General features: G+C 38.9%; 2 protein-coding genes across 6 annotated transcripts in view; one reads left to right on the top strand and one right to left on the bottom strand.

The window, feature by feature from the left end:
- Positions 1-1768, bottom strand: part of nckap1 (NCK-associated protein 1) — a 36010-nt gene extending 34242 nt beyond the window's left edge. For 2 of the 4 annotated variants that reach the window (XM_005935452.3, XM_005935453.3), the window contains exon 1: positions 1416-1768. In XM_005935452.3, coding sequence (XP_005935514.1) covers positions 1416-1523 — 108 coding nt within the window. In that variant the 5' untranslated portion in view covers positions 1524-1768. The remainder of the gene's footprint in view (positions 1-1415) is intronic. The other 2 variants (XM_005935454.3, XM_014337857.2) reach the window with 1 other exon arrangement.
- On the top strand, positions 60-20252 carry dusp19b (dual specificity phosphatase 19b). 2 transcript variants are annotated; one of them, XM_005935450.2, is made up of 5 exons: positions 60-1183; positions 2939-3191; positions 10898-10944; positions 13096-13248; positions 19445-20252. In XM_005935450.2, the coding sequence occupies exons 2-5, from the start codon at positions 2963-2965 to the stop codon at positions 19625-19627; spliced, it is 612 nt and encodes a 203-aa protein (XP_005935512.1). In that variant the 5' UTR covers positions 60-1183; positions 2939-2962; the 3' UTR covers positions 19628-20252. The 2 variants fall into 2 exon arrangements, with proteins under 2 accessions (XP_005935512.1, XP_042079155.1); XM_042223221.1 differs by lacking the exon at positions 60-1183 and adding an exon at positions 2513-2726.
- The last annotated feature ends 7628 nt before the right edge of the window (positions 20253-27880 follow it).

The raw sequence follows: 27880 nt of genomic DNA, 5'->3' as shown, positions 1-27880 counted from the left end.
AGGTTCTTGTAATTCATCTTTGGGATATTATACTGTCACCACACCAGACCACATCAAGTTATTAAGGAGATTTTATAAACGCAGCCAGATTCTCTTCTCTTTCCCTAACTCCTTATAAATTATCTTTCAGGAGAGGGCTAAAGCCCTTTTCTCAAGGTGATCAGGAAAATGCAGCCCTGAAATTTTTCTATACAGACCCCAATTTCCTCAAGAGGCTTTACTTTTTCCAAGCTGCCATTTAACCAGATGAATAAGAAAAAATTTTAATAACTTGCCTGGTTAAATAAATGGCAGGTAAAAACTGATATTATGTGAAAGTAAGGCTTTACCCTAGCTTAGTTTCAGCTGATATCTCTCTATCACAACACACAGCCGTTTTTGACATGAAGTCATGCTGACGGTTTCTAAATGATCTCTTGATAGCTTTATTTACCTTTGTGTTTTTTAGCTCCTTTTAAATACATAATTTTGCATTACGTGCCTTTAAAGATTAACATTAACCCATGAAAAGCTTATTGGACAGATGTCAAACTGCATAGCATTTATGCGGTCAAGCAAAACGCCTGCTGGATACAGCTAGGGTGCAAATGAAACCATTCGTTTATCATTGACCAGCATATATATAAAAAATTAGATTCTGGTTGTATCATAAATATTTGTTCGGTAATCAGTTGAAAATAACAACCGAACGTCCAATTAACCGACTTTACTCGTTACTTTCGCTTCATTTTTTTCACAATTAGTGTACCCAGCTAAACTAGGTACCTGCCAGCTAGGTCTGAAAAAAGCATCGAGTTCGGTTATGTATGTCAGTGACTGGGGTGAACTAACAGGCTGCCTGCAGCTGGAGTTTGGCGTTTTAGCTCTTGGTGGAGGGGAGACGACGCCCGACTCCTAGCTTTATTAGCAGTTAGCTTAACTAGCAGCCGCCGCCATTATAGCGGCCAACGACGGCAGCTAGCTTCCACCACTAACGCAGGCCCAGGGATTTAAGAGGCTTGTTTGGCTGTTTCGGTTCTTTTTGTTTATCGCGCTACCCATTACAATCAACTCCCATTTTGATTAATCTAACCGAAAATCAGTTCACGTCGTAAATCCAATGGCCAGCTTTACCGCAAGCTAACGTGACAGCTAGTGGCTAGCTGTGCCCACAACCTGCTTCCAGGGATACCAAAGGGATAACGTAAGTGTCGTTTGACGCACATAAACACGCAGTTAGTAAAATAATAATAATGCCTAATGTCTAAAATGAGACCTAAAAGTCTTCTAACTGCTCATGCCGTGAGAGTAGCAATCAGTGCTAGCTAATCCCATTTATCTCCCTGATGTTAATTTGGGATGTCCGTAAAAAAAAAATCTGTTCAAAGACTTGTATGCGATCAATGGGGGGCACAGCCTTGCGTGTGTGTGCGAACCTTTTTAATATTGTAAACACGGGTCAGCATCCCGATGCCTCTGTCGTTGAGGATGGTGAGTTTTTCTGCCAGTTTCTGCTGGCTGGGCTGGATCACTCCCCGAGACATCTTCTCCTCGCTGTTCGCCTAAATCTCCAAAGCAATCCAGTAAAAATTCCACAAATCTCCGCAGTCTTGTTCCGTAAAAATAGGGAAGAAATGGAAACTGTGATTTATGTCGTTATTAGATTAAATTTCGCCCATGTTCAACCAGCTTCCTGTACTCCACCCCACCGTCTCCCTGCCTGTTTTTCTTTTTTTTTTTCGTTCCCTGGATGAGGAGTTGTCCTGGTTTTCACAACGAGGCTGGCTAATGCTGCGTTCACAGACCCTCGTTAATTTTTTTATTTTAAAGACTTGGCGTATACTTCCAGATGATGCTAAGATTTGTTTTTATAACAGAAGTTGGCAAATTCATTTGGTACACCACCTAAACATTAACAGCTCATAACAAAGTAGTTTAAATAAGTAGAATAGGGGTCTGTCACATCAACCATCTGTATGTTCCCTTCCCTGGGATCTTCCTTTTCTTCTTATCTTATCTTCAACATCCTTTTTCCATTATATCCACTACTCCTCCTCTGTACATATCAAAACCATCTCATCCTTGCCTTTCTAACTTTGTCTCCAAACCCTTCAACCAGAGCTGTCCCTGAGATGTACTCGTTTAAAAAAAATAAATAAATAAATCCTGATCATCCTGGTCACACCCAATGAAAATCTTAGCATCTTCAACTCTGCCACCTCCAGCTCAACCTCCTGTCCTTTCTGTTTGTGCCATCATCTCCTAATCATATGTCATAGCAGGTTTCACTATCACTACCTCTGCTCATTGCAGCTATTAAAAAATAAGTAGAAGAGTATATGACTCAATAAAACCAAATAGAATATGACAGGGCAAAAAAAAAAAATAAGATGAAAAATAGTTCAAAATCAAAATAAATGCAATAAACAGAGATAAAAAAAAAATTAAGTAGAAGTATAATTTTCTAGCAGTCAAACCGGGCCTTTAAAAATCTAACAAATTTACTATTTTATTTTGAGCATTTGAACGTATCACATTGTGACGTAGCTTCCGATTCAGCTGTCAGTCGCAGGAGCTTACTTTCTCACAGATTGTTTCGTTTTTTAATTTTTTTTTTTATCTTGTATTAAAAAAATAAAGCTGTGATAATGTGAGATTCTACTGCAGCGATGGCATAAAGCCCTTTTAAAGCAACAGCGGTCTAATCTTTTGCGGAAATTTGATTGAATCCAGTCCATTTAAACCAGGTTAGTGCAAAAGTAGAGAAACTAACGTGTGATGTGTTTACATTCAGACATCAGCTTCACTTGTTACAGACATCAGTGCCTTCCTTTTTCAGCTTAACATTTTTTGTGGCATACACAGTTTTAGCCCAGTTTGTGTAACTATACATTACCAGTACTTAACAAATCAATTACAAACTTAATGCTTCAGCTAAATATACGTTTGCATGTTTCAGGCCAGTCTTGTAAACTTTGTTGAGATGCATTCACTGGCTCAGGAGATCCACGGCTTCGCGAAAGACCGACTGAAGAAACAGTGCACGCGTGTTACCACAGTGACAGGCAAAAAGCTGCTGGAGAGGAGGAGTGATGGAGGAGAGGGAGATGTGGAGCTTGTTGAAGAGCTGGAGGATGGAAATGGGTGTGGATTTGTAGAAGATAACAGCCTGGACCTCCAAGTTGGTGTCGTCAGACCGTTCCTCCTGCTGGGTAATCTCTGTAGCACCATTCTTACAAATGCTTTTTTTTTTTTCAGTGCTAATCCCACCACATGATTGCACTATTCTAGAACCAGATCGATATATCTATTGGGCATTATTAGCAGTTGACCTATTGGCCTATCACACGTATATATCTGCATATAGATTGTCTGATATGCACCAATATTTTCACAAAACATAACACAAAAATCTCTCATCGCTGTCTGTTGATTACACAGAGTGTCAGCAGTTTTGCATTTTGAATATTAAAGCATGCAAATCTATTTTAGTAACCCTCAACAGAAAACAGTGAATCTGGGAATATGCATAGGTTCAACAGAAATTGACACAGTATCTGGGTCTAACAAGTAAAGTAGCTGCAGAAGTGTTGTAAACCTGTATTCTTTCTCATGGCTGGCAGGGGGCAAAAATAATTCAAGTTGTCTAGAAGTCTATGGAAAAACAGCCCTACTTCTCACTTTTTCTGTAAGCTCAGTAAACCCTTTCCTGATGGGTTTGTGGTCTCAGTCGCTAGGTTCAAGACTCATTTAACAGAGCATGATGGTCATTTTCTAAATTGTCATCCAGTTTAGCGTAAAATTAGTGATAAAACAGGGTATGTGGCTATCTTGTGATTTGTAAGTCAATATCCTGTCAAGCATAATTGCTCAGTTTTCTCAGTCGATTTCACCTATTGGCTTCTGAGTCTTAAAAGAGTCTAGTGTGGTGCGCCGGTTGAGATCGCTGGAACGAGCAGGCGACCATATGCCACAAGGCTGAGAGCGGATGACCCGGGTTCGAGTCCAACCTGCGGCCCTTTGCCGCATGTCTTCCCCTCTCTCTTCCCTCCACTTTCCTGTCAGTCTTCACTGGCCCTATCAAAGCTAAAGCCTTAAAAAAATCAAGACAGAATGGCCCTGGTCAGATGGTGGATTCAAACCAGGACCTCCTTGCTGTGAGGCTAACCTGTGTAAAACAACATAGTTAAAGTAAAACCATCACAGGCGCATAGTAAGGGCCTTCAGCTGTGCAAACATTTATACATATATAAAGCGTTCTTTAGGGCAGCGGGGTTGAATAACTCTGAGTCACGTGGCTCTGTTGTAACTGACAAGTTATTGTATGAGCATGCAGCGTCCCTCAGTTTTCACACGTGAACAAACAATTTGAGGAGAATAAGCGCCAGAAATTTTCCACGCTTCTCCTTTGTCACGTCTAACACTTGGGAGAAAATAGTCCACTTCAGAAGCATATGCACTGCCGGAAGTACTCTGTGTACTTTACATGAAGAAGCTGCCTGGACAGAGCATGCAGGATGCATGTCACCCACTCTCTAATGGTACATTTACTGGAATATTAGCCATGCTTTTCACACAGTGATACAACTGGACAGCACACAGGCTTTTCATAGCAGGATTCAATATACAGTAAATGGTATAACATGGACAGAAATAAGAAGTTGATGTGATTTTGCCCCAAAACAAGATTTTAAAAAGCTTTTTTTTTTCACATGGACATTTTACCTCTACCACCATCTTTACTGTTGCTGAACCTTCCCACAGATTTAAATTCAGGACTCTTATAATGTCTCTGTGCAGATCCAGTTACTGTGGCAATGACTTAACATTATTAATTCCTAATAATGGATAAATCATTGTTGTTAATTTTCAATTTGTCCAAAGATAAATGTTGACTTGCCCGTTTAGCTGGAGGATGCAGCTTTCCACATGTCAGCATGCATCCATCCTGAAGCGTCCTTGAGCTTGACATTGAATTCCCACCCTGCTCTGAGGTGCTGTTCACATCTGTAACTAACGCTGCGCTTTGACCTCACTGCGAGAAACAATCGACGAGAGAGTTTCTCAGCAGGGATCAATAAAATATTACATCTGTCTGGCTCAACAGAGGTGACTCTCTTCCATACAGTGATCCATGCGCTTCAAACATTAAAACCTGTTTTCATTCCCCAAAGTACCTCAGTGGTCACATCAACCTGTTATCACACTGTACAGGATGATAGGGCATGTGTTAATAGTTCTCTGATATTTTTGTAACTGCCTGTGAGAGTATCTCTGTTTTTTTCAGTGCTCTTGTGACAGATTTTCATTGTATATTCTGTAAATAGAGTACAGTACAGCTCTGTCAGGCTGGAGGCGAGTTCCTCTCTGAAGGCTTTGTGCAGACTCCCTCAGTTGTCTTTGGCGTGATCCTGTGATATTGCTAATATTTATAATGTGTTGCTGTCCTCTGGCTACAATCCACTGACAGTTATTATATTTTGACATACACATAGATATCATCCAATTTAAACCAGCTCCTATATCTCCACAATATCAGTTAAAAAAGTAAACAAAAAAAACGTTTTACGATTTTATATTTCTTGCAGAGTGTCAGGTCATGGAAATGACATTCATTCCCCCTTTTAGATGCATTTAATATGAAGCTATAGCCAAAGAAGAGTCATAGTATAATAGTATGCCTGGCAACATTCTAAAATTAAAATAAACTACCTACTAAAAGTCTTTCAAAGCGTTCCAACTTATAGGTTTGCGTGTTTTTCATTTAACCCAAATGTCTCTAGTGCTGTAGAAAGTTTGTTGAGCTTCTATTTTTAACGTGTAGAAAGGCTGACGGCATCCCCCTGTTTCCAGTCTAGCTATGTGCTGGTGCTTAATATTTTTGATCTTTCAAGCAAATGCAATGTTGAACTGATTTGTGTTTGACTGAAGGTAATAAAACATAGGAAGTATCTCATATGAGCAACTTTGGAATCTTGAAACAGAACATTTTACTTTAAATAATTCAATAAATGCAATTTATTATTCTCATTTTTATTAGTAGTAGTAGTATTACAGCCACTGGCTTAAACTAACATTATTTTCCTTTGACCGTGGCCTTGAACATCTTTTGAAAAGAAACGCCCAAAAAAGTCTTCAAGAAAAATCCCTCACACACATGCTGTAGGAGAAATTCCCTTACTTTATCTGGAGACCTAAAAATGACCGTGTGTAGTGCATCTGATCTATGGAGGCAAAGATTGTTCCTCTTCTAGTTTTTAAGAGACAGGATGGAGATAAAAATATAAAAAATAGCAATCGATTAAGACACATTTTTTCCAAATCTCATTATTTTTAGAATAAAAATGGACTCTTTTTTCCCCATTATTGATTCAAATGCATCTACAACAACATCTGCAGGCAAGAGCAGAGAAGTTATTCTCTGTGTGTGTGCGGGGTATTCATTGGGATGATCTGCAGTTTTTTTCATGGTACATGTCGCTTTAAGGGAGGATTCTCCCTCACCAATTAAAAACACAGATACAATTTTCACTGATAAGCAGCAACATGTAATAATGATATACAAAAAGAACTAAATGGAAATGCAGTGAAAATCAATAGAAGAAGTATCGACTTAATTTAAAGGTTTTGGGGCAAAGTCTGCCAACTAAAAAATGAAAGTGGCAAAACCTCAGTCACACAGGCCTGGAGACCAGTTGGTGACACTCTGGCACCCTCAGTTGCTACGGGGGAAATGTACAGTGATGAAAGAAAGTATTTCTCTCCTTCCTGACTTCCTTGTTTTTTGTCATATTTGTCACACTAGAATGTTTCAGGCCATTAAACAAATTTTAATATTAGACACTGATAACCCGAGTAAATACAAAATACATTTTTTTCAATGATGATTTCATTTATTGCAGGTCTGGGCTCTTTTGTGACCTCCTGGATGAGTTGTGGGCGCGTTCTTGTTGTAATCTTCATAGGCCGACTTCTCCTGGGAAGGTTCACCATCAGTTTTCTCCTTGAAATGGCTTTGTCACCCGTTCCAGACTGATAGATCACTTTGGTTCTCATCTGTTCTCGAGTTTCTTTAGCCAGTGGCATGTTGTGTTGCTTTGGGTTCACAGACAACTCTCTAGGTCTGCATAAATGAGGCTTTAGCGATTGATTTTGCAGTAGTGGCCAAAAACCAGCTGGCAGATAATCGTGCATTACACATTTTAACCTCGCAACTGGCGGTTTTCAACTTACCTCTAAGGTTATATGACTGGGGCCTAACTTTAATGTGTCTTCATCCCCTGTGCAGTAATTGTTACAACAGAAACAGTAACAACTAAACGCTGTTTTTGAACCCTCTCATGTTGGGGAGCTCTCTCCATTAATTTGATACTCACTTTTATTTTACTTTTGGTTTCTGGGATTCTACCACTTCACCTTATGCCTTCCCTTTTAACAACAGAGCTCGTTTTCTTTTGGCGGATTGTATCCACCGTTACTTTGTTTCCACTTTCCACCATGTCAGCTACGTGGGGAAAACTACAGGAAATAAAAGTGCTTTCCTCTTCTCGGTGAGAGCCAGTCTAATTGTTGACCACATTAATATTCAGTTGGCTATTATACTGTGCAATAATAATAATTTATTATAAGTTAAAGCAAAAACATGTCTACCTCTGCTTTAATAACACCAGCACATTGAGTCTATTGATTTTTTAATAACATCTGCCACACACCACTAAAAATATGATGGACATCTGTCTACTCTTCTTTAGCAGACTCGCTGAACAAGGTCCCCCGTCAGACTCTTATTTAAAAAGTGCTCTAAAAATCCTGGCATCCTTTCACAGATGTGTCACTGTAAATCGTCTCCTTCTATACTGATGAGACATATGGGCCGGAGCAGGCTTATTTCCAAACACACGCTCAATCCTTTGGCTTTAGATGTGCATCTCAGCACCATGAGTTTGGCATTACGTAAAAGTGGATTGGCTAATGCAAAGAGTGCAAATGTTGCTACTTTGAAGACAGTAAGCTGAGAATCCACCCTGGAAAGTCTGGAGCAAGTGCTTCCATCATATTCTGCTTCCTGCCCATATGTCTCCCTCACATAATTACCCAGCTCCTGCTACTCAAGACTTCCATTGCTGTCTTCATGAGGAGTTATTTGACAAATGGAAAGAGATCATTGCTCCATTTTAACTGTCTCCCTGCGTGATTTCCTTTCTCAGTTGAAACTGGAGTGCTGCTGCTTTTTTGTTTTTTACTTTATTGCCTGCAAAACAATAAGCATGGTCAAGGATATTGCAGAGACACAAAACAAATACAAAACAAACAAGACTGAATCATTATATCTATACCTGCTTGTGTCCCACAATGTCTGACCAGGGGGTTGCATCAGAAGAGGTGGGAAGGTGGTGGAAAAAATGCCAAAGTAATCATTCTTACCACCTCCATCACGGCTACAAGTAATGATAATAAATCAGTCGGGGTAAGTAGTGTGTTGGTCCCTGCCACTGGCAGAGAGGCAGGGACAGGGCACCGCCTGGAGCTCTAGAATGCCAAGGGCGGCGGAATATCTTTTTTTAATTAAAGATTATCTTTATTAAAATCACCCCTGTGTGATTAACACCATATTTTCCACTTGCTGTCATTTGTGTGGAGATATTTTAATTTATTCTCTCTGATTTTGGTCCTTTTTGAATCAACTTCAGAGCTCCATAGGAAGAGGCTGGCCCAGGGGGTTTGCTCCCTTTCAAAACCAGACCCTGAGGAATGAGCCAGTTTAGTAGGGACAGAATTCTTTCACTGCCTTCACTTCAGCAGGTTTTGTAAGTGTTCCTCATAAAGGCTTCCCTCATATGCTGATTGTCTGATTTGGTTTGCTTTAGAAAGCTAGTTGTGATTTCTTTCTTGCTTTGGTCTTAGTTCACCCTGGAGTAATTTGCTTTCAGTTATTCTCACATCCTTCTTATGCACGTCAGTGGAATGTTCACTGGTTAAAAGAATGACTTGTCCTGGAAAGGGTAAAGCCACTGCCTTGATCACTACCCTTTCCTCGGCTCCAGCTCTGTGAACATCCTACCTGCCCCTTCTCCTACAGTTCCTCTGACCATGATGAAAAATGTATGCATGACAATTTACAAAACTCAGAAATGGCACTACAAAAATATTCTTTAAATGAATGTGTGTATTTCCTGTGGCATACGCAAAGGAACAAAGAAGCAACACCACCACAAACACAAAGTAGCCCACATGTCACATACATGCATGTGCTATCACCACTGGTAAAGATAGGGCCACTAGTGACGTGTAAACTGACTACATTTACTCAAGTACTTTACAGTACTTGTATTTCCAGGTCATTCTACTTAACAGTTTTTGGATGCAAATACTGTTTTTGTTCTTCATACCATTACTTTCAAGCTTTAAATAATTACTATTTTGCTCATTTTAAACTATAAATCTGCTGCTATACAATTCTCTGTTATTATAGTTGAAAGTTTCAGGCAATATACAGTAATTAATATACATACATAGTAATTAAAATCTTCTCCTACTGCAACATTAAAGTAATATACACATTAATGAATCCATTACCATGATATACAAATAAAGTAATGCAAACAGTCACAGTACATACATTGTATGTGATTACCAAAACTTTTGTAGTATTCCATTTACTTATGTAAAGTATCTAAATATTTGGTTTCCCAATTAGCAAAATGGGTTTCAATGCTTTTCAATTATCAGCCTTGCTCACTGTGTTATTTTGCATGTAACTCCATATGGATGACTCCACAGCGCTGCTTATAAGCTTAAATATACGCAGTGATTTCTTGACCGGTGTTCTGTTTCTCACTAAATATTCAAATGTCCCGTGATCCACCCTGACTTGTTCTCAGTCCCTCTCTGTGTTCAGTTGATGAGCATGATCAGTTCCATTTATTTTAGATACAGTAAGGTGATTTAGGTGGGGACAAGTGAGCAGCAGCTATAATAAAGTAACAATTAAAAGGGTTTGTGAGTGGGAGAGTGATAGGGAATATATATCTGCTAATTTATGTATATGTATATAATAATAATAATAATAATAATAATAATGACAATGATAGTAATGATAATAATGCAGTTTTCCACCTACACTCTATGCTGCATTATTTCTTTTCAAATTTTGCTGATGAAGGTTTATTGTCATGAAATTGTCTCTTCTCGCAAAAAGAATCATGCACTTCCTTCTCTGCAGTGACAGATAACTCTGAATAACTACTGTATTTCAGCAGTTTTTAAGCCTAGTCGAGTGTGACTACATACACAAATCATCTGATTCCTATCCCAGATTTCTTCTGTAGCTTTAAGCCGTTTTGCTCTTGGTTTTTGCTGACTGATATCTTCCCCGCTTGGTATTGCGGCTGTTCAAAAAGGGTTTTGTGTCTGCATGTTTTCTTATGAAGTGATATTGTTGCTGATATCCTTCAGCTTTTGCTTTCCCTGCAAAACTTGGCACCGCTTTAAAACATCCTCATATCGATAGGGTCAAAGGTGTCCTTTTCATGAGATAGTTGCTGTTTCCTGGTCTGTTTGATCATCTGTAATCTATTAAATGCCAGGAAATACCTTGCCTTGTTTCCCCACAACCCAAAGTCACTTCTTTAGATCATTCAGTCACAGTGTCTGGCATTGCTTTTAGTTGTGAAAATTCAAGTTTTACTCAAAAAAGCAGCACCCCAGTAAAGAACTATGACCAAATGGTACATTTTACTTCTCAGAGGTGTAAATAAACACGGTGTGCTGAAAATATTTCTATTATTAAATTGGTTTAAGCAGTTTTACGGCTGAGGAATTATCATCATGCTACAGGAAGCTTTATTTAAACACACTTGGTAGGCAGATGCATGCCCCATCTGTCTGCCTTCTTATCGAGTTGTTTCTGTCTTTTCAGGCTCTCAGGATGCAGCCCACGACATTGACACCCTGCAGAGATATAAGGTCAGTGCAGAGGGATCAATAGGGCGGGCATGCCCTTGCTTTGTTGTGATAGCATGTGTAGTGACATGAGATTAGAGGCAGCTATGTAGCTGAGCTTTCCTGTGGGTCAGCAGCAGCCAGCGAATAGCCAGAGGAGCTTCATGACTCATGCAGTGACAGTTTAGCACAGTAGAGGGAGTAAATGATTACAGTAAGTCTCAGCGCTGCTCCTCCACATCAGTGAAATGTGACTAGTCCTTCTCTGCAGTGGCTGCTCCCAGGCATGGGCATATTGCTGCCTGTGCACTCTCAGGATGATGAATTGGAGAGATTACAAATACCTTCACTTCCTGTTTCTAGGATGAAACCTTGGCTGTCTAAATTCAGGTTTTCTTAGATAGCTATTAAACTCAGGAGATTTGACAGCCTGCCCAAAGGCACTTTATAAAAACCTGCTCTTACCAGTAGAACAATGCCTTTAAACACTGCAGTGGAGTATTTTGTTGGTAAATCTCACATTGAGACTGGCAGAATGTCAGATCTACTCACTCTAAAACGGACATATTATAGATATCATGCTACAGAGAGTAGAACGTCCATTTCCCAACCCAGCAAGAATATACTGGAAAGCAGATTTGGTTAAAAAGTGAAAGGTGAAGAGTAGTCTTATTTTTAGAACTCCTATGGACAATCATGAAACAACCTACAGATTCCTACTTTTAGCCAGGAGGCAGCTTTGCAAACCATCCATTACCCAGTTAGAACCCTAAGTCACACGTTGATGTATATAAATGACAGAAGCGTGTTTTGTCAAACTATTGCCATCCTTCAATAGTTTGTCTGTCTGTACTAGATGCTGGGTTGATCAAATATCAATAAAACTAAAGACACACTCTAAAAATGTCATATTTTGATGTAATGTGTTTTTAAAGGCCTAGTTGCTCCAGGCAGGTTTAGCCAAAGAAAACAGCACCCAGTAGACGTCTGGTGCTTGGTTGGTTTCCTGTAGTCATGGTTTTGATAGTGATCAACTCTCTGGTTGTCTGGCTTATTGCAGGCACATTTTCTACTGCTTGAAGTCTAACTGCATTTGCCTTCCTATTCACTTTTCCATCTACAAAAACCTCCCACGTGGATGTCAAAAGCCAGACATTTAGCATGCAGACATAATTCTATTATTTATCATCATTGTGCCGTATGTCATTTTCTTTATTTTGAAAATCCACTGTAGGCAGCAACTACATTAACTGTGGTTTGTCAAAAGTGCATTTTATCCACCAAGGAATATCTGTAATAATGAAAAAATTATTGTTATCTAATCGGAACATACAGGGATATTTTAAAAGCTCAATCAATTAACAAGGTAAAAATGTTTCTTTTTACCTTGTGTGGCAAGACTCAAAACTTCTCTAAAACGAGGCTCACTTTCACTTTTAGCCAACATTACTTAAATAGGAGGAATAAGTACATCTGTTGGGACTATTTACAGCTACAGATTTATATATATTAAGTGTGGAAGTATTTACTGTAGCAGCAGGACAGAAAATAAACCACACTGTGTGTGTTTGATATGTTTTTAATACTTTTTAGGCAATAATATAGCTCTGTGGCATACTGGAATGAGATTTATCAGACTTTGATACACACACAATACTTCCGAGAAGGATCATTTCACTGTTGATTTTGGCCTTTAATGGGATTTGTTGTCAATAATAAAAAATATAGTGTAACGCCTAACTTGTCTCTTAACGCGGAAGAGGATGTTAGATGATACAAGTAGTCTAAAAGCAGAGCACATTAGTGCGACGCTGAGATGTAACGGAGGAGAGAATTTAGCCCTCTGAGGTAAGCTAAATTTAAGTGAGAGTAGACAGATACTGCAAAATGAATTGGAGCCATCTGTCTTCTTCCCTGCCTACACTCGCTCCCTCTTGCTTTCCTCACCCTTTCCTCTCCATCTCTCTCCCCTTTCCTTCTTTCTCCCTGTGCCTCTGCCCTCTCTCAGTCACATTCAGCTTGTGTCATGTCATCAATATGGCTGACAGAATATCTCTCTTACTCTTCTGTCAAGGCAAAAAGAGCTTTTAAAGCAAGTCAATGCTCAGGGGTCATTTGCTCAAGGAGTTTCATGTCTCTGCACCCACTCCCTCTTCCCCATGTCCCCTCTGTCAGGTATCTCATGTGCTAAATGTTGCATATGGAGTCGATAACCTGTTCCCAGATAAGATGGTCTATAAGACGCTCCAGATCCTGGACCTCCCAGAAACCGAGATCACTTCCTACTTCGAGGAGTGCAGCTCCTTCATAGATCAGACTCGGGAACAGGTACGTACACACAGTTAGAATAAAGTCATCCACTTCTATACGTGGATGGCAGTTATGGCGGCAGAGTTCTGCAGAGATGATGTTCTTTGCAGGCCAACCCAGAGGCTGGCATTGCTTTGGCTCAACTGACTATCCATAAACTTATGATTATTACAGAAATAAGCCCTATGGGATGTAAAGTTTTTGACACTTACACTTTGTGTTCAGCAAGATGAACTCCACAAATTTCTCCAATATCTTTTTGAAGCATAAAATGCAATCGCAAGACATGAAAGACTGATGTTAGGCTAAAAGGCGTGACATTAATGCATTTAATGTCATGCTTTTAATAACTTTAAATGTCTGCAGCCTTTATTATCAACAAACTTTATATCAGACATCTAACCAAAAATCCCTTTTAAGAAAACTTAAGAAAGCTGTTGTTTTTTATCAATACGGATATGCATTTTCTTTCATGTGAATTTACAACTTTAATCTAGATCTAAAATCTGAGTTATTCTGGGAATATTACCCCTACTCCCCTTGCCCCTTAATTCTTTATTTTCTTTTCCATAAGTGGGCCAAGGCGGGAGGGCTGGTGAATGTCAACAGGATCACAGATACCTGTGTATCTGCAGAGTGGTCACAGTGCCCACCCATGCTTCTCGTTGTCCATCACCAACGATGCCTGCAGTGAACACAAGAGCATCAGAACTGGGCCATGGAATAAATGACGTTGGGCTAATTTTCTTCCCAGAGACTAAAAAAAGCAAGCAATATTTAAACCAGCTTTTCCCAAACATGCTACTTTTATTTTGACAGCTTACATTATTTTACTTCCTCACACAAACAAAATGGTTTCTAATGATGATGTTAATAGTCAATTGTGTATCCTTTTTTGCTTCAACGAGTGTCGCACATCATCAGCTTTCCCTACCCATTTTTCTTTGGCCAATATCTCAAGCTTCTTCAGATTTGATGGTCTTCTGGCATGGACATTGGTCTTCAGTTTACCTCAACTATTTTCAGTGGGATACAAGTCAGGACTTTGTCAGTAGGATTCACCTTGGAGTTCATCAGGTGCATGTTTTGGGTAGATAATGTTGATTTCTGATTAAATTATTCCTAAATTGTGAAAAAACAACTTGGAAGATGAAGGCTGATGAACCAGACCCAATTTTTCTGCAGACTGCTTGAAGTTTCCTTTACAAATCTCCACATCTTCTTCTTTCTTTATGTTTTCTTCCATCTTGATGAGATTCCCAGTTCCAGATGCACTGAAGCATCCCCACAGCATAATACTTCCACCACCATATTTCACTGTGGGGACAGTGTTACTAGGGTCTTAAGCCTCTTCCTTCTTTCTCCAAACATAAGAGCTCTAGTTTCATCTCATCGGACTAAAGGGCGCGCTTCCAGTGAGCATAATCTTTCTCCGGGTTATCGTTAACATATTTCAGTCTGGCTTGAAGTGCAGAAGTGGAGTTTTGTTGGTCTGCTGCCTTGCAGTCTATTCCTGTGAAGGGTTCTAGTGATTGTCTTCTCTGTGACTACAATCCCTGATTTGCCTAAGTCATTCACTAGTCTTGGCAGTTGTTCTGGGGTCTTTAGACACATCTTTCACCAGTTTTCATTCTAGAGTCTTTGAAATATTTTGCTTCCTACCTCTGTCAGGCTTGTTCTGTACTTTGTGGCTGTCTTTGACTTTCGTGATGATACTTCTCACTCCTGTTTTTGGCACTTGGAAATGCTGTGATAACTTTGTATATCCATCTCCTCCTTTGTGAGCATCAATAATTCTTTTTCTCAAGTCTAAGCTGATTTCTTTTGTTTTTGGCAAGGTGCTTTCTCAAGTGACAACTCAAACCCTTGCTGAAGTTTTTATACTGCGAGTACAATGAAAGTTTTAACTTGATTTTAAAAGCTTTGAGCATTACAAAGTTCAATCACATCATTGCACAGCAGTGGTTTGTTCTATGGCTCAATAAAAAGGTCAGTTTATCAGGGGGGTAATAATATTCACCCTGGTATTTTTTGTTGTTGTAATTGTGTGAAAATAAAACTGATGTTTTCCAAGAACAATTAAAAAAAAATTAGTATGCTTAGAAATGCTGTATTGAAAATGCTCTGTTAAATGTTTTTGACAAGAACTTTAAATTTCATGTTACAGGACATCTTACCCACAATCAATTCCTGCTCATTAAAATAGCACAGTTCATTCGCACGTGCCTCAATGATGCAGCAATTGGTCGTCTATAGTTAGTACAAAACACTGCAGCAAAGCTCTTCACAAACCCATCGAACACATTACTCCAGTCCTCGCAGAATTACCCTGGCTTCCCATTCCTACAGAATCCAATTTAGGATTTTATTGATTGCTTTTAAACCACTACATGGTATGGCTCCACTTAATATCTCAGAACTCTTAACCCCCTGTTTCTGTGCCCGAACCCTTCGGATCAGAGAATCAATGGCTGCCACAGATTCCACGGTCCAGGCTTAAAATGAAGGGGATCCACATTGTTGCCGTTTTAGTTGCACCGCTGTTGAACGAGCTTCCTCTTATTATTAGATCAGATAATAAATAAGATTTATTATTTTAGCTTCTGTATTATCAAGTAGACGATCAGTCCGTGTGTGTTACCGCCTGCCTGGACACTGGTGTCTATGTACACCCCTTTTGCGACTCTTGTGGCCTCTCTGAGCTTGATATTGCAACTGTTCTGCAAACCTAAATTACAAATGATTTCAGGAACATGACAAAGCACCCATGGTGTCGACTTGGCTTTGCTATTTCCCAGGCCTCAAAACCCACCTTGCAACCTAGAGGAATTAAAGGATCTGCTGCTAATGTCTCAGTGCCTGACAGCTTCAGACGTCTGTGGAGTTCATGCCTTAACAGGTCAGAGCTGATTTGGCAGGCAGAGGGAACGATGCACAGTATTAAGCAGGTGGTTTTAATGTTGTGGCTGATTGGTACATATAAAGGACAAACTTGTCAGCTTTTATGGTTTTGCCAGATTAAATGAAAATGAAAAACAACACCAACATAAAAAAAGAAAATCTGATCTATTTAAAAACTCCTGCATCTACCTTCCCTGAGGAGATTCATGCAGCCTGAAAATGCCTTCCTTCATATCTGCTGGCTAATTTCACATGTCAGTGTGCACACACAGCTATTCTGCTGCCTCACTGTGATGCATTTACACACATCTACAGGAGGCAGTTATCTGCAACTCAGCACAAAGGTGAGGTAGCAGGCCTGATTACCTTTTAAAAGCTTATGCTGGGGTCATCTAATGTAGTCTGCAAAGTAACATTTTCTGTGCTTTAACTCAATTTTCTCCTCAGTGATTTTACATGTTGTATGAAATACTTTTTAAGGGATTATTTCCTGGCACAGACTTGCATCTCTTTCTGCTTGTGTGTGTGTGTGTGTGTGTGTGTGTGTGTGTGTATTGACCGTAAGCAGAACATAATGTGATGTGAGCGCTGATATGAAAACACTCAACTGGAGCGCAATGAAATAACAGCAAAACAAGAAACACTGACAAAACCAAATTAAGTCTCTGTGTTTGCTGTGATGGATTATGTAGCTCAGGCAATTTTCAGTCTGCAGAAGTTTTCTGTAGTTTTCTTTTGTAAAGAAGGAAAACAAGACCTAATATGTAACAATGCTGACTGAAGACACCAGCACAGATATTATAAGGGCAGATCAACCATTTTGAAAGATGGAAACTTATAAAAGAGAGGTCTTATACAGCACAATACAGATATTGTTCTGTGTGCACTTCAATAAATTGTATTTTTCCCAGTGGAACTGCTGGATATTGTTATATTTAAAAAAAAAAAAGAAAGCAGTCTGATAGCATGCCACTTGCAGCAAGATCATTTAAATATCCTCTTCTTCCTGGGTACTGATGGACAGTAAAAATCAAAACTGCACTCACACGTTCAGTTCCACTTAATTTCAGCCTGGAAAGAGACTTCATTCTGCGACGGGAGATTTCGCTGTGAATAAAAGAGACAAAAAAGTGTCAATACACTGAGCTTCAGAAGTGAGCCGTGGGCCTGCACGCAAGATGTGGCTAGACTTTTAAAAAATATTTCCAGCAAGGCACTTTAGGCAGTAAAATAATTACATCAACATTAATATGTATCACAGTGCAAATTTTTGACACATTCTCACACAGTCCCAGATGCAGATTTGCTCTCTCTCAACTCGCTCTACATCATCCGTCTAATGCTCCTTCAGGAATATTAAGAAATCAGAAAATAACAAAATACAAAATACAGTGAAATTTATCTTTAAGCTCTAATAAATAGCATAAAAACATATTTATTCACCTTTACTCACGACCGGTACGTGGCCACACAAAAAGCTCACTTTGTGCGCTAACATTAAGAGAAATCGTCGTATGAAAATCTTTTGTGAATCAAAGTTTTATTTATACCATTCAAATTCTTTTTAAAATTTTGTTTTAGTTGACAGATTTCTTCTTTAGAGACAAAGTGATCTTTGTGAACTTAGAGTCACCCTTGTACTTCAGTGTAATGCTTTTACTTAACTCTGTTTTACTGAAGTGGGAGTAGAAACCTCAGCCATACGGTCATGTGAAAAAGAAAGCATGTCTAAGAAAGCATATCTTTCATTTCTAAGGTTTCACATGTCAGGACATAATAAAAAATAATTAGATCCTTTGCAGAAGAATGATCTTGTTCATTGTGGAATAATGGACATAAAATTCTTTGGAAATGGCCTTAAAGCCCTTCCCAGATTGATGGGCAGCAACAGTTGCTTCTTTAACATCATTGCCGATGTCTGTCCTCCTTTGCATCAGGTTAACACACACACGAGAATGCTGCAGATGAAACGTGCATTTATAGAGGTGGTCACACTTTCTGATCATCAGTTCATCAGGTGCATCTGATTACCAGCAGCTGACTGCTATTCACCCTTTCCCAGGGAAGCTTAAAACCAAAGTGTACACCTCAACCCAATTGAAATGCTGTGACGGGACAAAGAACAAAATTGGGCCAAAATTGTTCCACAAAAAGTCCTAGAGAAAACAAATGGTGCTAAAGATGGTCTTAGTTTTTTGCACACTCCTGCATTTTGGCATCTGCATTGATTTTTGTTAAATGAATACAGTTTAAAATACTAAGTCTTGTTGTTCATATGAGATTGTTTGCCGCTGTCAGCAGGAGCTGACTGTGTCTTGAGTGAATAGTGGGACCCAATTGCAGACACGGAAGGAGACGGAACTGCGTTTCAAATAAAAGGCGAGCCGTTTATTCAGGCTGATTAAACATGAGTACAAAAATAAAGCAAAAAGCGAACAGGGGCAAAAACTAAAGTAAAACCTAAACTGGGGAAATTAAACTGTGGTAACTATAATTCAACTATAATAACTATGACAACAGATATGAACATGATTCTGACCAGGAACGTGCGAGAAACTGTGATGAGGGGGAAAAAAAACAAACAAAAAAAAACACAAGGACACAACCTGAGCAGAATCATGAAGTACACAGAACTTGATGTGACGTGATGGGAGCAAACACAGACAACCTGACAAACACTGAATGAAAACACACACACTAAATACACACAGGGGGTGTTAAGGGGAAGTGGAAACACATGAGGAAACAGCTGACACAAATTAACATAACAAAGTCACAGGGATAGAGTAAAACTAAACACATTGAACAAAGAAACACAAGACTTTCAAAATAAAACAGGAAACATAGAGAGACTTAGATATGACAACACAGGCTTGACAACATGAAACACGCGGACAAGAAACACATGACATACTGACACAGAAGACAAGAGTAGACTGGAAACCTAAACTAGAATAAGACTAAGAAGAATAAGAAATCAAAAATACAAAATAAACTGAAAATGCTCGGTCACAGACCCAGCACCTGACGTTGTTTCTACTTTTAAGACTTGCTAAGAAACAGATAATTGTTTTGAATAACTGTGTACTAGTTTTCATGGTTTCATGCCTTAAAGCTTCAAACTGATCTTGTAAATGGCTAAATGGTTGTTTGAAACTGACCAATTTTATGTTTAGAGTGTTATATATTTTCTTTAGTAATTTTAATTTACCATGAGGACAGGTTGTGATTGAAGTCGAGATGTGAAATCCTGACTTTTCTTAATGTTTACTGTGTCTGTTTTTGGTCTTACAGTCACATTCTCTTTCCACAGGGCGGTGTGGTGCTGGTCCACTGTAACGCTGGCGTGTCCCGCTCTTCCTCCATCGTGATTGGGTATCTGATGCTGAGGGAGGAGCTTTCATTTGATGATGCATACAGCCAGGTTAAGCTGGCGAGGCCATCGATTCGCCCAAACCCCGGCTTTTATCAGCAGTTACAGAAATACAAATCCTAAGGGTCTAAAAGTCTGTTTTTTGCTTTTAAAACTGTGTGACAAAATCAAAATTATAACTGGAGCACTAATGGGAAGTCTTTGCCCTGTGATAACATCACAAACATTTTTATGTGGGAACTATTTTCTTTCTACTCAATTACACTTGCCAACCATTTCACTTTCCAGGAGATAGTTTTCAGCTACTTCTAATGACGCTCATGCTTGTGACAGGGTGACGGGTGTCCTACTGTGTTGAGCAGGACTGTTAGCTAGCTGCATGCTTGTTTAGGTTGGCAGATGTAGAAAGCAAAAACAAGATAGTTCCTTTATAAAATGACATGGCCTGCCTAACCAGGCCAATATTTCTGGAACGAGACATCGCCTCTGAGTGTTTTAAGTCTTCATTAAAACACCATATGGCAACTGCCATTTAATTCCATTATAGTAAGAAACAGCAGACATTTCTGTAGTCAGTATCTCCCAAACTGTTTGACTCACACTAAAACAGTCTGAAAAGACAAATATGTCTACAGGGCAGAGGAAGAACATGAGCATTTGATTTTACATGCGGCTCCCCTTGAAACATTGCAGTTTTGATTTTTATGTAAATGAATCTGCCAATAAGTAATAAACATTTGCATGCCTAGTGCTAGTAAGTGTGTTATTTTTAAACTTCAGCATTGTCTCTTTGTAATACAGTTGAAAAAATATGGTTAAAGCTCTACTGGGAAATTGACTTACTATTTGATTTGTTAATGTTAGACACAGCTATTTGCTTTGCAGTATAGATTGTCTTCTAATTAAAGACGCACCGGTTTTCCTGAGGTACTACTTGATACCTTTCTCAACTACACAAACAAGTACACCATCAATTATAATGATTGCCCTCACTGCAGCGTTGTCTCTATCAATTTCACAACTTTGCAAAGTTGATGTGCTAACCCCGCTCTCCTGAAATAATTAGCTTGTAATTAGCTTGTTAGATAATGAGGGAGAATCCAGTTGGCTCGCATGCTAATCGACAAATACCGCTGGGGTGAGCTCCTAACACTGCAAACACACAGCACACAAAAGTATTATATCCTAATGTTCACCGTTTGAATGGATATAAAGGCTACAGGCCAGATGTGTGTTTGTTGTTCAGCTGGCTGAGAACGTTTACAACGGATTATTGTTACAGATTCATGTCCAGAGTGTTGAAATTACCTCAGTGTAGTTTAAATATAATGTAATATTTGTAAGACAACTTAATCAGCAATGTTAGGGAGTTCAAACTAACACAAAAGCAAGTGAATATGCCCCTATAACTGCTTTATTTCCTTCACTATCTCACAGATTTCTCTAGTTTTAAAAAGTAATTTTTAAGGCTAGACTATTAGCTCAGAGCACTGAGGCAGATTGAGTTCTAAGGATGGTAATCTCAATGTCTCGGTCCACCGCTGCGGTCCAGAATGAAGTATCTGAATGGGTATTGGATGGATGGGAGCGAGACTGCACCCAAAGGAGGAATCCTAATTACCTGAATGCTTGCTTGGCTTTTTCCTCTAGCGTTGCACTGAGGATTGCATTTATGGTTTAGCATAAAATGTTGACAACTGTTAAGAGTTACCATTATATTCTCTTAACTTTTAATTCAGCATCATCATCAGGTTACGGTGTGTAAGAGTAAGGTATCATTTGTTGATCCCTGCGGGGAAACTCATTTACTGCATTTAACCGTATTATATTAGCAGCAGTGGGCAGCCATTGTACAGTTTCTGAGGACATAATCCAGCTGTAAGTCAGTGTTTTAATCAAGTGCACAGTGACAGGACCTAATGTAGCATGTTTTTCATAGTGAAGCTCAGAGCTCACAGGGAAAACCTGCACAAGCACAGGGAGAAGATACCAACTCCAAACAAAAGTGCTCCAAATAGAGTTTTTGCAGACTCATGATCCTGTAACACTTCCTCAGCAGACTGATTAATGTCTACTGGAGGGGTTAAAGGCTTCTTTTTAGTTATTGTTATTGTTAAGTTAGGGGTGGTTAGAGGTGCGCAGATGGATCCAAATATCGAACGTATCAATAACATTACTGGTTTTGGTATCACATGAATATAAGCGCTATAGGATTGATGTGTTTGTGATGATGTTTAGAATCTTATTTGCTATTTTTAGTTCTTAATAAATAAAACAAAATGTTCAATTTGTGAACAATCTACACAGTTAGAATCAAAAAGGGAGATAAACCAGGGTATGCTAACAATGTGATTGACAAATCTGCTCCCAAACCATCAAGATGCTCATCAAGTCTTTTTTAGACTACAATGGGTAATCTAATGTGACCATAACCATCCTTTATATACAGTCTATCAGTGTGTTAACAATGATAGGTTGTGTAATGGCTCTATCATCATACAATTTTAATTTTAAACTTGGTTATGAAACTGTCTGTGTGCAGATGAGCATTTTACCAGCACATTAAAGTCACCGTTTATTTACCTAAATTGAGCATGGGCTTGCTGGTATACAGAGGAAACAGGAGATTGCTTGCTTATTTGCAGATTCACAGGATATAGTGGATGAGTGAAGGACATGAAATGACTGTTAAGTTCTAATATGGACGTGAACCTTCGTGTCTGCGTCAGCATTTTCAGAAGTCTGTTCCTCCCTGTGCACACCTCAGCACTACAGAGTCTCTGAATACATTTACAATGAAACTTTTCCAAAATATAATTTTTACTGAGCTGAAATTGTGTTTGTGCTTTGAAAAAGGGGACAAATCATATATATGAAAAACCGGATAAAGCCTCACAGAGTCTCATGTCCCTGATGTACAATGAGTGCTCCAACTTTTCTGCATGAAATGAGCCATGTAAGTGTTTATCGGGCTTATATAGAAGGTTTTCCTCTAAAAATAAGTTTTCATGTCTGCGATTAGGAGATGGGTAGATTGGCACAAACACAAGCAGGAGGCTTAAGACAAATTATTTATTTTATTTAAACTCCCTCTTGTTGAGATTTATGGTTTAGTCTGGTCATAGTGACAGTTAGCTATCAACTGTATTCATGCTATATGATAATCATAGGCTGATAGGTATTATTTTAGTATACGTAAACAGAAACGTGTGTGCATGCACAAAATAAACAAACAAACAAAAATCAGAGTTTTGGCTGTGTAATTGATTCATAGTGTTTTCTATCAGTGCAATGATCCAGAGGAAATGGAAGAGCTGGAACAAATTAAAATAGATTGTGGTTGCTGGTGGAAGACCTCCAAAACGATCTGCAGGAGGGAAAAAGACGCAATAAAATATGTATTAAACATTAGAAGTTTTTGTTTGTTGTTATCAGCAGTGCCATTTCAAACTTTGTCATTTTGACTGGAGTTTGCTAGTGAAAATGTTCTTTTTTTTGATAAGATAAAACGGTAAAATACATAATTTCTTGTGCTGTAATTAGGATCTAGCTTATTCAGTACTTTTTAGAAACTCCGTGTAGCAAGCATAAAAAACACAACTAGGTTTGCGAGTATTTTTCATCCTGACATGATTACCTCTTCAAAGGAGACATTTGCATTGGATTTTTGCTCTCATTAGAAAGTTTATTTGACCCTTTTCCGAGAACACAGCTTTTGTCAGTTGCAGGCCGCCGTCGCTCAGGGGAAGAGGAGGGGTCGAGGTTGGTTCTGCGCCAGAGACTTGGAGGAGGAGATAAGTTCTGCCAAATTGGTTGCAATTCCTACTGGTCCTATAAAGGTCATAGATTATTTAACACCCCTTTAAAGCCGTGGACTGATTGGAAAGAGCGAGCCCCTGTCACAGTTAATAACTAAATGTTTGGTTCTTATGGCTTTGTTGTTCCCAATAAATCCACACATCTGTCCAATAAACACACCAGTCTGCTTTTTATAATCTCAAGCTGAAAAGCAGGAGAATAAGATATTGAACCAATGCCTGACTAATGGCAACAGTGCCAATATACAGTCTGTGACAGTACTTGAGTGTAGGGCAGTTTGGCCTTTTCTTTGGTGTTGTTCAATGGTGTATCACTGAGGAGTATCAGCTATGAAGCCAACTGGGTTTCCCCTGACATTTTTGTGACATTTTACCGTCTGGATGTGGCGGCACACAGTATGGCACAAGCTGTCCCATCTGCGGGGTCTCATGGGGTCCAACCACCATCTCAGTCTGTGCAGGCCTAAATATGAGAATATTAACAGCCAGGCAGAGGTAGCTTTCACGCAGGATGTGGAATAATTTCCCCTGAAGCAGTACAATGTTATCAGGCCTGCAGGCTTTCATTAGATTTGATGAAGTGCAGAAGTGAACAATGGTGAATCCTGGTTTGCTTTTCCTCTTTGGTTTCCACGTGCGTCCATCGCATCCACGAAAAACAAATTCAGTCATAAACAAGCCATAATCAGGGCAGGAAATTCTAATTACTATTTATTATTTATAAGAAAGTAATCATGCATATAAGCTCTGCTGCAAGTGTGCCATCTGCATTTATTTATCACATGTAAATCATATACAGTATGTAAATATTTAACCTACTTAACTAGATGCAGTGTTTATTATCGTTTAGGAAATCCCTTTCTTCTTTTCTATGCTAACCTCGAAAGCTCTGGATTGGATCTTTGTGTCTGTGTCCTGTACTCCCATTCTATCCTGTGCCGTGCCCCAGGGTTCTGTCCTGGGGCCCATCTTCTTTGGTTTATATCTGCTTCCACCTAGACCAACCATAAAGACAATTTTATACCAGAGATGATATCCTGTTGTACATTTCATGCAAATGTAGCCCAATCTGTTTTTCAGGACTACATTAATGTTATAAAGAAGTGAATTATTGTCACTAAATACACAAAAAAACATTCTCATTTATCCCCCTAATGATTTGTCCCCATGGTGGTCGGAATTTTGACATATCACTTCTTTCAGTCTCCCAGCAGTCAGGAGTCTGGGTGTTAGATGTGATCAGGCATTCAATTTTGATAAACCTGCTGATTCTTGTTAGATCTTGTTTTTATAATCTGTGGCTCTCTGACTGACATAAATATATAGTGTTTCAACCTGAAATGGAAATTATGGTGCATGCTTTTATTCACAAGATCCTAAAATCTCTCAAGTGACACCCAGCTTGTTGTCTTTGCTCTGGATCCCCATAAAGTTCAGAGTTCAAGTCAAAAGTTTGGTGATTACTATAAATTGATTACTAATAGTCAGATCCTTCCCTATTTTATTTACCTTTTACTTACACTAACAGAACTACTGGTCTGCTGCTTGTTGGTGGTACCTCCATCGAGCCTAAGGACTGTAGGAGACATTGTGTCTACATTATGGAACTTACTTTCACTGGACTTAAGATCTGTGGATATTGTTGATACTTTTACTTTTAAAAGCTTAAGACCCATCTGTGTAAGCTTGGTTTGCCCAAGTACTTGTACTCCTCTGCCACATTAATGGGTCATGTAGCCATCGTTTTCCTTCTGAAGTCAATCACCATCTTTCTGGCCTTAATTACATTCATAAGGAGAAGATTTCTGCCTCCCAGACCACTCCATAAAATCATCCACTGGTGCTCTGTACGCCTCCTCTTGCACATCACTCATCCGGTAACTGCAGAATCAGGTGCTCGTCAGAGTGACTCACAGATCAGGATGTGATAGACAGAGCTCACCAGGATGGAAGGATGAAGGTGTTGAAGGTAGTGGATGTGTGGAGGCCAGGGTGTGAGGTAGAGGAGGCAGCAGAGGAAGTGAACTAAACCTGCTGAAGAAACCGTTAAGCTCATTTGCTCTCTCGAAGTTGACTACTGGTAGACTGTCACCTTAAACTCAGTGATTTTCCTCCACTGCACACATCCTCCATCTTGTGCTTGAGCTCAGCCTTCAGCTCCTTTCTGTAGGAGGTCCTTGCATTTCCTTAGTTTCAACCCTAGGTCATGCTCCTCAGTTCTTCCCCTCACCTGAACGTTTTTTTCTTTTTATTAAGTTTGTTGTTCCCAAGCCAACAAACAATCCTGCACAGTAAGGTGGTGTATTAGTCTAATGTAGTAATATATTACTGCATGATATGTTAGATTTAAGGGAGCATGGTGTTGCAGTGGTTAGCACCATTGCCTCACAGCAATAAAGTCTTAGGTTCAAATCCACCACCATAACTGGGGCTTTTCTGGGTGAGTTTGCATGTTCTCCCTGTGTCTGCACTCCGGCTTATTCCCACAGACCAAAGACATACAGTCAGAACAGTTAGTGTAACTCATGACTCCACATTGTCATTCTAAGTGCAAACGGTTGTCTGTCTCTGTGTGGTAGCTCTTCAACACATTGACAATCTGTCCAGGAAGTATCCTGCCTCGCACCCCGTGGCCACTGGGATAGGCACTAGCCAAACTGTATTACATATTCTGCTATCATTGCACACCAGTCAAAAAAGCATTTTGGAAAATTAGCTTCTTTTTGCAAATGGTGACATCGCAAAAAGCTACAAAATTAACTTTTATTCTCAAAATCTAGAAAAAGTAGAACAGCCCCACTTGAGAAAGAGTCTAATATGTCTACGGCTCAACAATGAGGAAAGTTACTTAAATATGATGGACATTTCTTTTGCAGTATGTACCAGTGCACCTCTCATACATTTATTGGACTTTATATTGGTTCTCAATGTAACTTTTCCTTCATCTGAATGCATTGGACACCTACTAAAATATTACTAATATGATTCTAAAATCATCCACTTTTAAATATTGCATATACTGTTCTCCACCAAGTAATATTTTTTTTTCCTTCCTCCCTCCAAAATATGCACATAGCAAAAATGAATTGCCCTACATTTGTGTTTATTTCCTCCTATGGGTCTAAAAGTGATATATTGCAAAATAAACCAGGCATGCATTTAATATACAATATTATTACAGTGCATATACATACATATATGCCATGATATATATATATATATATATATATATAGACATAAAGCATAATGTGATGCAAGGGGAAAATATAAATGTACACATTTATACAAATAAAAGCAAAAGCATGTGTATATACAAGATAAATCATTGCCCAAATCACAATGAAAATTGGACAGGGAGTTAAAAACTCTGTTTTATTTTTGTATTTGTGTAAAATTAATCTAGTGAAGCCGATGGGAGGATTTTAAGCTTATTTCAGCAATGGATCATGGGACCCAAAGAAGAAGGAAATTTATCAGATAAGCTGCTTACTGTGTACTTTATTTTCTCAAAGCTCAACGACAATATTCGGTTACTAAACAGGAGAGGGACTCTGGGGGACTTGACAATTTCCTGTTGAGGAAAATCCTTCTGTGAGCCACAGACAACACACAACACCAGTGCAAAAGTAGTAATTCACTCATCCAATAAGAAACAAGACAAAGGATTTGTTTTGTTTCTCACTGAATGCAAAATAACTGAGAGACATAAACTGGGAAATCAGCAATGAGTTTCAGTTCAACATGCAGGACTAGTTTAAGATGAGAGCCTCAGAACGCTTTCTGTCCGTGGGCCGTGTTCGACTTAGAAAACGAAAGTAATATTTACGTTTCTGTCTATAGTGATATTTTGCCACGATAAATCTACAGTATATAATTGCACACTTCAACAGAAAGTTGCAAATTTGTTTCCTGAGGATGTGCAGTGAAGCACTGCAGGTCGGCGTACTTGCCAAAGGTCGTTAGGTGCACTTTTACTTAATTAGGTCCAGCTGGGATGTGCAATCACCAGGAGGCACATCACATCAATTTTTATTTTATTTATTTATTTTTATTTTTTTGGCAGGTGCAGGCTGCAGATTATTTTACCACTTACACATATGCACACACGCACACCTCTTTTAAGCCGAAAATATGTGTGTGATCATACCTATATCTACAGCATTAAAAGCATATTCAAATACACTATAATAATCTAATGTAGGATTGGTTAAACACATAAATTGTTGTTCATTTTGTTATGTTATAACACTCAAAAATCTCCATCTTCTTTTTTGGAGTCTATTTTGGACTTTATTATTGGACCATTTTGTGAAAGTACAAATTTCTAATCTAATGCAGCAACTGACAAGGAGAACACTGTGTAGTATGATTAAATGTTGAATAATAAATGTGAAGTAAAAAGATGGCAAATATGTAATGACAAACAAGCCTTGCTTTGGATTGTACGCACATGCAGAATGTTCCATCTCAGAAACGGAAATTTACTTTGTGATGAAATTGCATTTTCAAATTTAAAACCGCTTTTTCAGGCTCTGGGAAAATGTTGCAAATGTAAAAC

The sequence above is a fragment of the Haplochromis burtoni genome, unplaced genomic scaffold (genome assembly GCF_018398535.1).
Source record: "Haplochromis burtoni strain Fernald_Lab_line unplaced genomic scaffold, NCSU_Asbu1 Contig_106, whole genome shotgun sequence".
Classification (NCBI taxonomy): Eukaryota; Metazoa; Chordata; class Actinopteri; order Cichliformes; family Cichlidae; genus Haplochromis; species Haplochromis burtoni.
This window is presented reverse-complemented; position numbering and strand designations above follow the sequence as displayed.